The following is a 14,007-nucleotide window of genomic DNA, read 5'->3' as shown; positions in this document are numbered from 1 at the left end:
CTTACTGATGATTAAGTTGGACATGTCGGCTGAAAAAAAAAAAAAAAAAAAAAAAGCAGCTCCGAGGTTATCACCCTCTTGCAGAAGGCTCGCTGCCGATGGACCCTGACAAGATGTTGACTCCCACAGAGGCTGTAAACCCTCCCTTTCTCAGCCATTTAAGGAAGACTGCCAACGGTTTCTATTAAGTCTGTGTGTGTGCGTGTGTGTGTGTGTGTGTGTGTGTGTGTGTGTGTGCGTATAAAGCATCTCACAACATGGAGGCGTCCATAATGTAAAATGTCGAAAATCAGGCTGAAAAAAACAAATTTGCATTATTACATAAAAACCGCGAGAAAAAGTTCACCTGAACGCAACCTCACTTCACTCAAAAAAAAACTTGTTTTATCCGTGACTTTAAAGTCAACCGTGGATAAGCGACAGCTGCAATTGCTTAACATAAATACAAATCAATTGCGCTCAGATGATCAAAACAGATCACTTTCAGCGTCGCGTACGCCAGAATCGGCGTTTGCTCGCTTGCGATAAAGGCCTCTTTCACAAGTCACGACACTTAAGTGGGTGACACCGGAGCCTACGCAGACTGCCGACATGTACACGAACGCATCGCGAGCCCAGCTCCAACATCAAAGCGGGGCTGAGCTTCCCGGGGCCCCGCTGCGAAGGTGGCAATGGGCTAAAAAAACACATTTTCACCGTCTGAGAGACACATTTGCATTTCATTACACGGAGATCTCTGCGCCCGGCCCCAATCAGAAATGATTTTAGTTTGTTTTTTTTCTTCTTTTTTTTTTCCCCCCAGCACCACAGGGTTTAAAACAGTCACCAGGATCCACACAGGAGATCCGAAAGGAAAACAAAGAGACCTCACACAATGAACTTCGCTGTTGTTGGGTCACGTCTTACCAGAGGGCCCACACACACACACACACACACACACACACACACACACACACACACACACACACACACACACACACACACACACACACACACATATATAGGTGAGTTGTGGTCTAAAGACACAACCTCACACTCATCACAGCAGGTGTCAGTCTGTGGCCAAAAGCTATGTTCTTAAAGTTTTGACTTTTGTTTCCGTGAGCGCCGTAGCGGGAGCCAAAAACAGACTCCCACTCACTCGTGCAATCGTTCGCCCGGGATCGCTCCGAAACGCCCCCTCAGACGGAGCGTCTCCGGATGGATGTCAGGATGCGGTGGTACGAGCTGTCAACCACTGTTGTTGTTGCTGCTGCTGCTGCTGCTGCTGCTGTTCTCAAAACTCAAAATAAATAATAACTGAACAGCGTCCTCTAAGCTATGATTTCAGGCCCTTTCAGGTTCAGGACAAGATGGCCACTATTGTGTTTTGGGTAAGGTGAAAACAATTCATCACTCTCCATTGACTTTGTATAGCGACCAGAGACTGTATATAAGAAGTGGACCTCGTCATGGTGACCGTAGTTTTGAAGCCTCAAGTTTTCGGCGATTTGGTCGTCGCCATCTTGGATTACGGCCTTTGGCATCTTATGCTTTTCGCAACCAGTGAACGGAAGTTAACATATCTGGAGTGACGTAGAGACTCTGGTAGGGACCTGTCAATCACTCGGTAGCCCCGCCCCTAAAGCATCCCCTGCTTTATGGTCTGTTTGACTCTAAATGGACCATAATGTACTAAATGAACATCATGCTGTATTGAAGAAGACTTGAAACTAGAGACTGAGACCATAAACTCATGTTTACAATGTTTACTGAGGGAATAAATCAAGAGAGAAGTAGAGTCATTTTAGACTAGACTTCTATACAACCAGACTTCTTTTTGAAAGAGTTTTAATTTCTTCTTCAACACAGCATGATGGTCATTTAGTAAATTACGGTCCATTTAGTGTCAAACAGACCATAAAGTGGAGGATGCTATGCTTCAGAGCAGGCTTACTGTCACACACAAGAAAACCTTAAAACTGTAATTATCGATCACATCTGTATATATTTGCTGACTTTTTGAGAGCCGATGAAGACCTTGTTAAAGAAACTATGGCTATCGAGTAAAATAACCTACCGAAAAGAAAAAAAAAAAAAAAAAAAAAGAGCCGGCTCTCCAATTTCCTCGGCTCTCACGGGCCAAGGTTGAAGAGGAGACATGCTTACAAAGGCGCACCTTGAGCCTCCATAAAACCTTAAACTGCTGTCTTGCCCACCGTGATGAATAATGCCGTTGTTGTCCTTGGTTGCAAAAAAAAACCCCATCTTGCCTGAGAAAACAGAAAAGCATCCAGATAGATTTTTTTTTTAAATTTTTTTAAAAAAGCCACCAGGACACACTGGGAAGCTGCGCTCAGTCTGCACAGCCGCTCCCTCTGACAAACAAAAAAAAAAAATCCATGCTGGAATTATGCAAGCTGAGCCGTCGGAGGACACGTCGCTTTTTGGTGAGCGCTCGCCACCCCCCCCCCCCCCCCCCCCCCCCCCCCCCCCCCCCCCCCCCCCCCCCCCCCCCCCCCCCCGCCCCCCAAACGCTCCAGAGCAGCTACTGATTACACAGCATTTAAAGTTCTGGATGGAAGGGCCCGCTGGCACGGAACATCGACCTGGCTGAGAGACGTCAACATGTGTCAGTGAATGCAGCTTTGTTTTTTGATGCCGCCTCTTTATTGGCAGATCCTCTCTGTGTTTCAGCATTACCCCAACAAACAAATTTATTCCCCCTCCCACCCCCCCACCCCCCAATCGCTGTGTCGAAGTGAGATCTAATTTTACTCTGTTGAGGATTCCTTCCAGACGACCTACTGTATATCTGGCCCTAAAGGTTTAACAGATTACTTAATGATTAGCCAGAGGCTACAAAGCTGACCTTGTGCAGCTCATTTTTTTTTTTAATGGGTTCACACCAGCTGCGATGCCAAATTGGTCCAGGAGCGTAAAGCAGGGGGGGACGAGGTAGCCCCGCCCCCTAAAGCATCCCCTGCTTTCTGGTCTGTTTGACTCTAAATGGAGCATAATGTACTAAATGAACATCATGCTGTATTGAAGAAGACTTGAAACTAGAGCTTGAGACCATAAACTCATGTTTACAATGTTTACTGAGGGAATAAATCAAGAGAGAAGTAGAGTCATTTTCTCATAGACTTCTATACAATCGGACATCTTTTTGCCTGAAGTGTTTACACTTTTCTTTTTTTTTTTGGCATATAAACTTTCCCTCAACTTATTTCTGTCAGTTATTTCTCACCTCATCTCTCCAGAGGATGAACTTACAGGAATATATACATTCACACGCGGAGAGGAAAACAAGACGGCACAGCTAGAAGCCAGAGTTTTTACCAGTCACATGAAGAGTTGTAGCCCTCGCCGAAAAAAAAAAAAAAAAAAAAAAAAAAAATGCAACACGTCTTGTCTCAGCATTGCATTCTGGTCTATGGAGGCAGCTGTCAGTGCGAAGCTGTTATCTCTTGCCTCTCCGTGACGGATTCCTCCCAGTATGATCGCTGAACGCCTGCGAAAATATAGTTTCGTCTGGAAAGAAGCCTCTCCTCTTTGATTCGGAGGGGCTGACGCCGAGGCCTGACATTTACTGTTGATGTTATATATAGTTGACGATATTTCTGCTGTCAGGCCTCATCGTGGCTGCTCTGGAAATATCTTGACACGAGATCACAGTCTCCATGACTGGCCCCCGTTATCCATAGAAATAAAAATAAAAAACATTACATCAAAACGGGACCAGATATGTAGGCTGCGTCAGACGCTTTTGGGTGCCTTTTTTTTCTTCTCTTTTTGATTTCAGCATTTCAAGTATAAAATGAAAATGTCATTGAATTGAAGCCAGTGGGGCTCCTCCTAAGCAATTTGATGTGAATACTGGTTTTGGAGGGAGCACCAGTGCAGAAGCGACCCGTTATTACAGGTTAGATAAGGCATAAAAACGGCCGGCGATATCTCAGAAGGGCCCGCAGATTGATCCACTCTGAGTCACCCCCCCCCCCCCCCCCCCCCTGCACTGCACGGCGAATCTAATCACCACTGAGGCAGAATCTATTCCAGTGCCGAAATGCCACTGACACATGGCGTCAGAGAGAAAAAATAATATGTTAAACCAGAACAAGTCCTGTTATTACCAGAGGTGCACTCAGACTGTTTGTCAAATGTGTAAGGTAAGTGGATCAGCCGAGAGAGAGATAACCACTGGAGCAGGAAATGACCAGATGACTGGACCGCACGCTCCACGCACTGTCTGTACACAGCGGCTTCACCAGTTGAATCCTGCATTTCAGATTGTAAATGCACAGTGGACTTCAGTGGAAGGCGTTTATTACCTTAGCGGGAAACGTGACAGATTTAATAGGGTTGAAAAAAATAGCTAAAATATATCACCATTAAACCTCCCCAGTAGATTATTTACGTTAAGACAATTGTTTCTTGCATTACAATTTTTTGGAAAATGTTTGTTAAATTATGCAAATTAAGCATTATGTTATTAAATATGTGCAAATTTTCCTACATTTCCAGAACAGAAATGTGAACTTTGGATAAAGTCAGGTTCAAAATAATAGTTTCATGTTGTCGACATATTAGAGTCAACGGTTTTCACAGAGGGGATTTCTATATCTCTTTGTATCAACGTTGAAGCAACTTTCATCAGCCATTAAAAAAATGTGTTAATGAATTCATGTTTTTATTAATGAAATGTAGTATAAATGAGTGTGTGAATGCTGTGTGAACATGCCCCTCTGTAGAAAGCTTCAGGACACAGAGAGGAATGAATGTGTGAAGTTTGGTGGATGTCAGAACTACTGAAGTGGAGATTTCTGGATCAGAGTCTGAGAAAAACGCCATTTAGAGAAAACGTCCTTTAAAGAGACGTTTAGAAGACTCTACAGGTGAATAGGGTCAAAAAATTAACTTGTAGATATCAACATGAAACTTCACCAGTTCATTACTCACATTAAGATGGTTATTCTTTGTATTACACATTTTCTGAAATTTCATATACAAATATGCAAATGAGGCATTATCTAATGGTAACTTTTGGTGAATTTAGTAGAAATCTACAGACGTAAACAAACAAAGTAGTGAAATAAATCTTCCCTCTCGTCTGAAAGAAGACGTGTTATGGAAGCAAAACAGCCCAAAATCTCAAAATTGATCAGTGCCTGAAAACATAACATTTTTGTCAGCAGTGTCTCGCCTTAAAGTTCATGCATCAGAACTAATAGAAATGAATTTGCCAATTTTAGTTTGTTTTTTTTTTGCATATGAAAATAAAATGTCTTGAAATTTGACCAGTTTGAGAAGTTTTTCTGCCATTTAGGGTTTACTAGAATCTCTATGGAGATATACATCCACATTGTTGCATTGGGACCTTTTCATATTACATGTTGAGTGTGTGTGTGTGTGTGTGTGTGTGTGTGTGTGTGCGTGTGTGTGTGTGTGTGTGTGTGTGTGAGAGATTGGCTGTGACTGTGTGCCTTTTATATTTTCGTTCCAGGAATTTCTAATTATATTGATAAAGATGAAAGTATCTCAACTGAGAGAAGGATGAGCGATTATTATTACATTTTTCCTACATCAACTTTTATGTCACATTTGCACGTCTGATCAATCTCGACTTACTAAAGTTTGTTTCAATAAAACTGAATGTGGCCCAGACGATGGCTCATCACTTTTTAAGATGTTGAATACAAGCCTCGTTTGTTCTGGATGCAAATGAGCCTGAAGACATTGTATTGTATAAAATGATGAAAAAAAACAAACGTTTGATTATTGACTGTGTTGTAACTATTTTAAGTACCAGTTTTGAATTTATGAAATCCAAAGCAGCTGGTCATATTTTGATGAGCTATTATTTGTCATTTCTGTCATTAGATAAATACTGTTTCCACAGACGAGACCTGTTGAGTGTGAAGATCTTTCCACGCTGTAAGTCTTTGCCTGGCGGCTATCGGCTGTAAGCATCCGTCTCCTCGGTCCCACAAACCCACTCAATCTCTCCTAATGACCTGTGTGCCTTACCTTGAGTTCAAAAGGCTTTGATCTCAGCTCCCCAAATGAAGTGAACTAAAGGAGTAAACACTGCAGACTTCAAGCAAACGGATCCAAGTATGGATTTTTTTTTTTTGTGGCCCGAGAGCTGCTGGATGAGTAGATTTGCGGTGCGGTGTACACCCATCTCTCAGCAGGATCTCTACGCCGCTGCAGGAATTTGCCAGCGCATGCGATGAGAGAGGGGGGGGGGGGGGGGGGGGCGTTCAGACTCGGCACAGCGAGGGGCGAACGCGAGTGATCCACGGACTTCAAACACTCGTGGGACTCGAGCCAGGAGCTGATCAACCGTGGCAGGGACACATGCATAGGCAAAGGAGTCAGACGTCAGCTACCTACTGTATAGTTAAAGGTTGAGCCCTAGCCCTATTTTTAGGCCTCCGCTCGAAAATTGCATAGCCATGCTAAAAAGAGTGTATTTCTGCAACTGCAAGCTGTATTTTAATAATGTTGGCGTTATAATAAAGGGAACACTTGTGAGCTTTGTTCAGGTCTGTAAATATCAGTATATATGTTACTGGTTAAGAGTAAATGAAGATGGCACACAGCACAAATTGAACATTTTCAGATTCGCTTAAAAAATAACATGCTCCCTTCTAATCTTCTTGTGTTATTCGTGTGTTGTTTTTTGGGATTTAATGTTAAGTGGCAGAACCAAAAAAAACAACTTCATCTCTTCCTCACCGTGGCCAAGAGCCAACCTCGCCGGAAGGAGAGCGGGCTGGTCGTGGCAGACCTCCGGGATCAGGCCTCCGGGATCAGGCCTCCGGGATCAGAGCTCCGAGATCAAACCTCCGGGATCAGGCCTCTGGAATCAGACCTCCGGGATCAGACCTCCGGGATCAGAGCTCCGGGACCAGACCTCCGGCGCTGGGGGTTTGCGATGGCTGAATTCCAGCTGACTGCTAACCGTCTTGGCCTTCTGACTCACTGCCGTCTCTCGAGGAACAAGCGGTAGTACAAGAAAGTAGTACGATATCTCTGCAGCACAATACATTGACGTATTTGGCAATAACGTTAAAACTGTAACTTCTTCGTTAGTTCATTGTTTGAATGTTTTAAACTACATTTCTGGCCAGCTCGTACACATGGCACCTTTAAAAAGGTGCTACGATCAAGATCGGGGAGCTTTTCTATCGCCTCGCAACGGCTCTCAACATGACGCCGCTCACAGCTAACGGCGCCAACAGTGCAAAAAATAGTGCTGACAGAGCTAACGGCGTTTACCTGAGTGGGTGCTACGCTTCGAATATGTAATCGGCTCTAACCGCCATAAACCATAAGCCCAGAGCAAAGCGGCAAACGTGAGCTAACTAGCGGGTCACGCTCAGCTGCTGCTTTATTAATGTTCTGAATCCTTTATATTGCACCTTTGAAATTCAAACAAATGAAATACTCTTATGTTATAAACCTCTCTTCTCTTGACGTTCTTGACCCTACATTTGCCTCCAATGTTTAAATATCTGGCGACGAGTGGAAGTTTGAATAAACCATTAATTATAATCATTACATTCATCCACCGTATAAATATGCCAGTCCTCCTGTGAAGTGCCCGAGAGCTGAATTGCTATGAAAGAAGATCCTTGCTGACTTACAGTAGACATCAACCTGAAGCACAAAACATAAACCCGGTTCAGTCTTCAACACTGGGGAGGTGAAGTAAAAATGACACGATGTCATTTTGTGTATTGCATTTTCTTTAGTACTTTACATATAACGGGAAAATACAAGGGTTTATTTTTCAAGAGAATACAGGAAATTTAACAGTGCTCTGTACATTAACATATTATTGTGAGTGTTGTGGTAACTTGGCACAGCCGACTGAGCCGTGCACATCGTGCACAGTTTTCCATAGGGTGGGGTGGGGGGGCATAAAGGTACAATTCAAGAAGTTCGGTTACATGTCGTAAAAAGACTTAAGTTTCTATTAGCAGCTTGAAGAAAATACAAAATGAGCAATATGTGCACCACACCGTCACCAAAGCAGCATTACAAAAAAAGACTTAAAATGCACAGAGGAAGGGGAAGCAGGGTGTCAAAATTCTGTGAAAAATAAAATGTTTTCTTGTGACGTGGGCGACATATTTACATACTGTGTCAGTAAATCAAACGGGGGAAAGATAAACCATCTATCAAAACAGTGTGTGAAGCTGCTATTAGATACTTAATCTGTCACCAGATTGGGCTGACCACATTAACGCTGATCAGCCAGGTTTAGTTTATAATCCTACATTCATCCTGAGGAACCATCATTTAAGGGTTCAAATTTTAAAGCTGCTGCTACTCTTAATTTCATGGCAAGTCGTGTTGATGCTGTGGCTGAAGGACGGGCTTGGACTGTCAAAAATATAATTGTCTTTAGATGTTGAACACAGATTGAATATTATTAAACACTAGAATCAGGTCATTATTCATTTCAACCACATGGAACAAAGAGAGGGCATGCAGTAAACCAAATCCTTAAAGTCCCAATCCAGGATCAAACGTGGATCTATATACATGTAGAATACTCAATGTAGGTATGGTTTACTGATGGAAAATAATCTCATTGCAACTTCCAGATAGGTGAAAAGGTTATATCCTGCTTTGCTCCAGTATTTACAAAAAAAACATTTCCATCTTCAGCTCATATTTAACACTTGTGTGTTTGCAGTCACACGTGGCCAATTGATGAATCGGGAAGCTGAGGAAACAGATCTTCACATTATATATGTATATATATATATATATATATATATATACCACGTCTTTAAGTCAGTCTTTTTTGCGTCAAATATGAAGCTGTTTTAATGTCTAACAGCGCTGCCTCGGGGAGAACAATGCTGGATTGGGTCTTTAATGTGGCTGTGGATGGTGATAAAATGTTTGAGTGACAGTTTTGAGTGATATATAGAACTTACGCTCATTATAACCACAGAGGGAGCAAGCTAGTGTTCTGTCAGTTAACATAAAAGAAAAAAATCCAAGCCCTTAGATGCAGTACAGCATTAAATGAAAGGGACAGAGAGACTAATTTTCTATCACATGGCTGCTTCATTAGTCCTGAAAATAACTTGTTTTATGTGAGATCAGAGCTCGAACAACATCGCCTTTTAAAAAGTCATCTCCAATCGTCTACTACAAAACTTCTCTTACAGGGGCAACCGTAATTAAAAACACTCGTAGCTCTGTCGTCGCCATGCTCTCGCTAACTGTTTCTGGCTGCCTCGCAGTGTTTTGGTTGAAAATCCCACTTTTCTATGCTCTTTCTAAAACCCGACGGTTATTTCCCTTTTTCTGCTTTATTGTCGTTTTAAAACCCTCAACCTCTCAAAAACAGCAACTACCGCTGCAGACGACTGCAGGTGTGCTGCCTGTGCTGTGCTGTTTTTCAATCACTTTGATTTGTCAGTGAAGCCAATCGGCTTCCTGAGATACTCTTGACACGTCGTCACAACGCAGCTCATCTGCCAGTAACAACGCGACCGATAGTCTTTGAGGTCTCTCGCCCCCGTCCCAAGCAAAACCTGTGACCTCCAGATGTGAGTTCACTGGTATGGAATAAACTAAATAGGGACTACAGTAGAGTGTGTTTCAAAAGCAATCATGAAAACAATGGGATGGCCATGATTTAAAAAAAAAAAAAGATACAGCAAAATCAATAATTTATTCGCCGACGTCCTCTTCGGCATTTCCTGGAGAGGATCTTGTGTTCAGTGAGAATGTTTCCAACTAGTACATTTTAAGCTTTTTAATCGTCCCAGAGGCTAGAGAGGGCGACGCAACTTGAAGAGGAGAAATAGATCGTCAAAAGATAACATCTGTTACAATTCTGATGCATAGCAAAAAATCCTCGTGTTCAACGGTCAAATGCGACACCTGCTCTGTTAAAAAGGGGAACCCATCTACTCGCCGTGAGACAACAACACTGTCCAGACTTCCCGCTGGCTTCCCGCTCTTCTAGCTCCGAGCAGCTCGTTGACGCGGTATTTACACATACTAGTGAGGAACGTCTGCGCGCATGTAGGCCTGACACGGCGTTGCGTGAAATGCATGATAACATATTTATTTCAGTCATGTGTATGAATGATTATATAATTATGATACAAACATTTACAAATTTTGGAGAAAAAAAAAAAGTTGATTGTGCCTCCTGATCCCCTTCCATGCAAAGAACATTAGAGATCCTCACAATACGCAAGCTCTTTTCTAATTTGACCTCATGCTGGAGATCAGCTGCAGTACTTTACGTCTTACTACGCCGCCTCTAGCCTTCGTGAGAAAACAGGGTGTCCGCGCTGATATAAGAAGTGACCTGTGACCATTTTTATAAGGCATTAGATTTGTTCAGGACCGAGAGGGACTAGTAGTAGGGCACTGCTTTTTGACTACCTATGAATTGTAGAAAAATGTAAGGAATGAACATGAGTACAAATCATGAGTGTGCTGCACCAAGAACAACAATGAAGACAGTTTCGCCATTAAAAGAACGCTTTTTCTACTTTGGCAAAAAAAACAAAAATGATTTTTTTTTTTTTTTTTTTTTTAAACGTAGCTTTCATGAGAGTCTTTGACAGTTTTCTGTTCATCAAAGGCATCTTTGTTTGGAGTAGGTACAGTACTTCAGAGTCCCACTGAGTCAGCAAAAACACAGCCAAATACCAAACCTCTTCTACATCCCTGTCCATGTCAGGCTTTCTCTCAAGTCAAATCCTGAAAAATAAGAGAGCTGGAGCAGCTCTCACCTCTGGCTGTGGCTCAGATTCCCAGTGAAACATGTTACCTTTAGCCAGGATTTACAGATTTCTCCAGTGATTGAGATCCTCCGGTCAAGTCTTTGGCTTCCTTGCGTTCTCCTCCGTGTGAGCGTGTATGAGATTACAGCACTGTGCAAACTAAATGGAACACACCCTAAACCAAAACAACAATTGGCCTTTTAGTCTGTGAAAAATTATCTTTCACTCAGGTGAAAAAGAGAAAAATAGAAAGGAACGTTTCTTTAGAATGCTGAGGAGAGCTGTGCGCAACGCTGCATCTCTTATCTCAGGCTATTTCTTTTATTCTGCGCATGTAATCGTGCAGTTCCTCGGGGTCTTGAAAGCCCATATCCTGGCAAACCCACTGAATGTCCTCTTCATCTGCAATGGGGATGGAGTTATAGGGCAGCTCCTCTGTGGGAAGGGTGGTAAAGGTGGTAAACTTGACTCTCTTGCGCTTGGAGGTGGGTGAACTGGCCTCCTCGCCGTTCTCCTTTGTGGAGCCGCCAGAGCTGCCGTCGCCCCGCCCGTGCACCTGACTTTGAACGCTAGTCTGGGAGCTGCCACTGCTGTGGTGGTCCCCATGGCAGCAAGTCTGTACGCCCTCCAGAGGGTTACTGGGGCTTTCTACCTGCTGCGGTGACAGATCACACTGGGCCCTCAGTGGCTGGCCGTTTCCCAGGAACACCCAGTGGTGGGAATGGTCCATGTTGGCCTGACCCTCGGGCGGGATCCGCTTGTGGCGGTATTTGAGCACGAAGACGATGCAGTTGATGAGAAAGACTAAGATGGCGAGGCAGAAGACTCCTAGAAGAGCATACATGCCGATCTCCAGGTCAGTCATATTACGAGGCGAATGCACAAAGTCTTCTTCTTCCTCCTCCTCGTCACTCTCAGTCGGTCGCTCCTGGTTGCTGCTGGTGGGGAAATTGGTGTAATCAATGGGAACGCTGGCAGGCTGCTCATTAGACGTCTCATAAATTCTTCCGTTGATGTTCGGATCGATGATCGGACGCCTGGTAATGGGTGTCAGCTCTATCTCGCCCTCGGTGGTGGCCTCTTCCTCAGAATCTTCCTCTGGGCCAAAGCGGACCTTGACATAAACCGCGGCAGACGCGATGACGCTCTTGCGTTTGGTCTTCTGGCAGGCCTCGCAGATGGTCATCTCCAAACGCACCGTCTCACCAGAGCCCTCCCCTTCTGCCACCAGCACAGGCCAGCGTTGCTGAGGCTCCTGGGATACCGACACAACTCTGTCATCCAGTGTGGACGCATTAAGGTTGTAGTCTTTAGGATCAAAGTAAGTCAGAGTGGCAGCTGTGTTGTCACTGAAAAGCATCCAGATGGACAAACTGGCCTCCTATCAGACAAAAAGAGAAAAATACAGTTTAGATTGGATGGGAAATAGAGGGGAAGAAACCACTAATGTGTGATTATTAGGCTCAGAACAGAATATTGGGGGGGGGGGTCATTGGTATGGTTGGCTTTGTAATTTTCACAACAGAAAAGCTGTATTTACATAAGGTCTCAGCATATTGAAATGTAGCTATGACTAAGCAATGGAAAATTGTCTTTGACCTCTATGAACAACTTTTGCAATTAAAGCGGGTTGATTACTTTATTAATACAGTTAAAATGAGGCTCGTTAAGGATTCTGCAGAGCATTAATTGCTTTCCGAGCTTTGAAAGTAAGAGAAAATCCAATTAGTGTTCTGTGCCCAAAAAAAAAAAACGGATGGAGAAAATTATGCTCACTAAGGAGAAACAAGTTCAACATGTCTTCAATTTAACTGTAGTGAGTTTCAAAGGTCTACCAGTAATGGTGCAGCACAGGTTTACCCTTACACTTCAAAGGATTATCGAACGCCCCACACCCCCAAAAAACATAAAACGACAACAAAGAGACACAAAGCAAGTTATACAACATAACTACGCAAAAGAAATTGGGGCAAGAGGACCACATAGAGGCAAAAAATGACCACAAAGAGACATGAAGAAAATACAAAGAGGTACAAAGCATCTGCAAAGACAAACAAACAATTACAAAAAGGGGCAAAACAACCACAAACATACACAACGACAAACACAAAATGACCCCAAAGAGACATACAAAGACCACACAGAGAAATAAAAAAACACAAAGAGAAATAAAATGCCTACAAAGAGACACAAAGCAACTGCAAAGAGACACTAAATGCCTACAAAGAGACACAATATGACTACAAAGAGACACAAAGCAACTCCAAAGAGACACAAAATGACTACAAAGAGACACTAAATGCCTACAAAGAGACACAATATGACCACACAGAGACACAAAGCAACTGCAAAGAGACACAAAATGACTACAAAGAGACACAAAGCAACTGCAAAGAGACACAAAATGCCTACAAAGAGACACAATATGACTACAAAGAGACACAAAGCAACTGCAAAGAGACACAAAATAACAATGCCTACAAAGAGACACAAAGCAGCTGCAAATAGACACAAAATGACTACAAAGAGACACAAACTGCCTACAAAGAGACACAAAATGACTACAAAGAGACACAAAGCAACTGCAAAGAGACACAAAATGACTACAAAGAGACACAAAGCAACTTCAAAGAGACACAACATGACTACAAAGAGACACAAAATGAGGCAAAACAACAACAAAGAGACACTAGATAATAACGAAAGACAAGGTAACAAAGACAGACAAAACAATGTGCGAAGGAAAGATGGTGGGAGTCTTTTGGACGACTGTGCTCAGGGGCCCATCGTCTAATCATATGAGGTTGAGGGACAAATTTCGGGCAGTAAACTTTTGAATAGCGTGAAGGAGAAAGGTGATAATAATACAAACAGAAACGTTACATATATTTGCCGATTATTTCTGAAAGTAAATCACATTCTGTGTTTGTATCAAAGCTGTGACTTTGCCTCGTGTTTATGTCTATCAACAGAATGTTTCCATGCTTCAGATTTTTCGTGGCATTGACCGTGATTTGAATATCCGTTCCCAAACCGAGCCTTTGAAGACGTGGACTTTCTCCAATACCTAAATCTCCAGAGCATTGGTGAACATCCGCGGTATACCCCCGCGCTCGGCACAAGCTCTCTGATCTGCACACCTTTCAAAACAGCGAGGCAGGAATGACCGAGATGTCCTGAAGGCGACGGCACAGCCCGGTTCTCGGACAACGCAGCAAGCTCACGGCCGGTCTCTTTTGCGTTTGTCGCGTGC

The 14,007-nt window shown here is 43.2% G+C and overlaps 1 protein-coding gene across 1 annotated transcript in view; it reads right to left on the bottom strand.

The window, feature by feature from the left end:
- Nucleotides 1-7,742: 7,742 nt before the first annotated feature.
- Nucleotides 7,743-14,007, bottom strand: part of tmem132e (transmembrane protein 132E) — a 56,865-nt gene continuing 50,600 nt past the window's right edge. Inside the window, exon 7 of the mRNA XM_068711661.1 lies at nt 7,743-12,135. Within this exon, the coding sequence (XP_068567762.1) occupies nt 11,062-12,135 (1,074 nt within the window). The 3' untranslated portion in view covers nt 7,743-11,061. The remainder of the gene's footprint in view (nt 12,136-14,007) is intronic.

Source organism: Cebidichthys violaceus, unplaced genomic scaffold (genome assembly GCF_023349555.1).
Source record: "Cebidichthys violaceus isolate CVI_PGR_0920_01 unplaced genomic scaffold, fCebVio1.0.p SCAF_166, whole genome shotgun sequence".
NCBI classification, from domain to species: Eukaryota; Metazoa; Chordata; class Actinopteri; order Perciformes; family Stichaeidae; genus Cebidichthys; species Cebidichthys violaceus.
The sequence above is the reverse complement of the archived record's forward strand: the minus strand, read 5'-3'. Positions and strand labels throughout refer to the sequence as shown.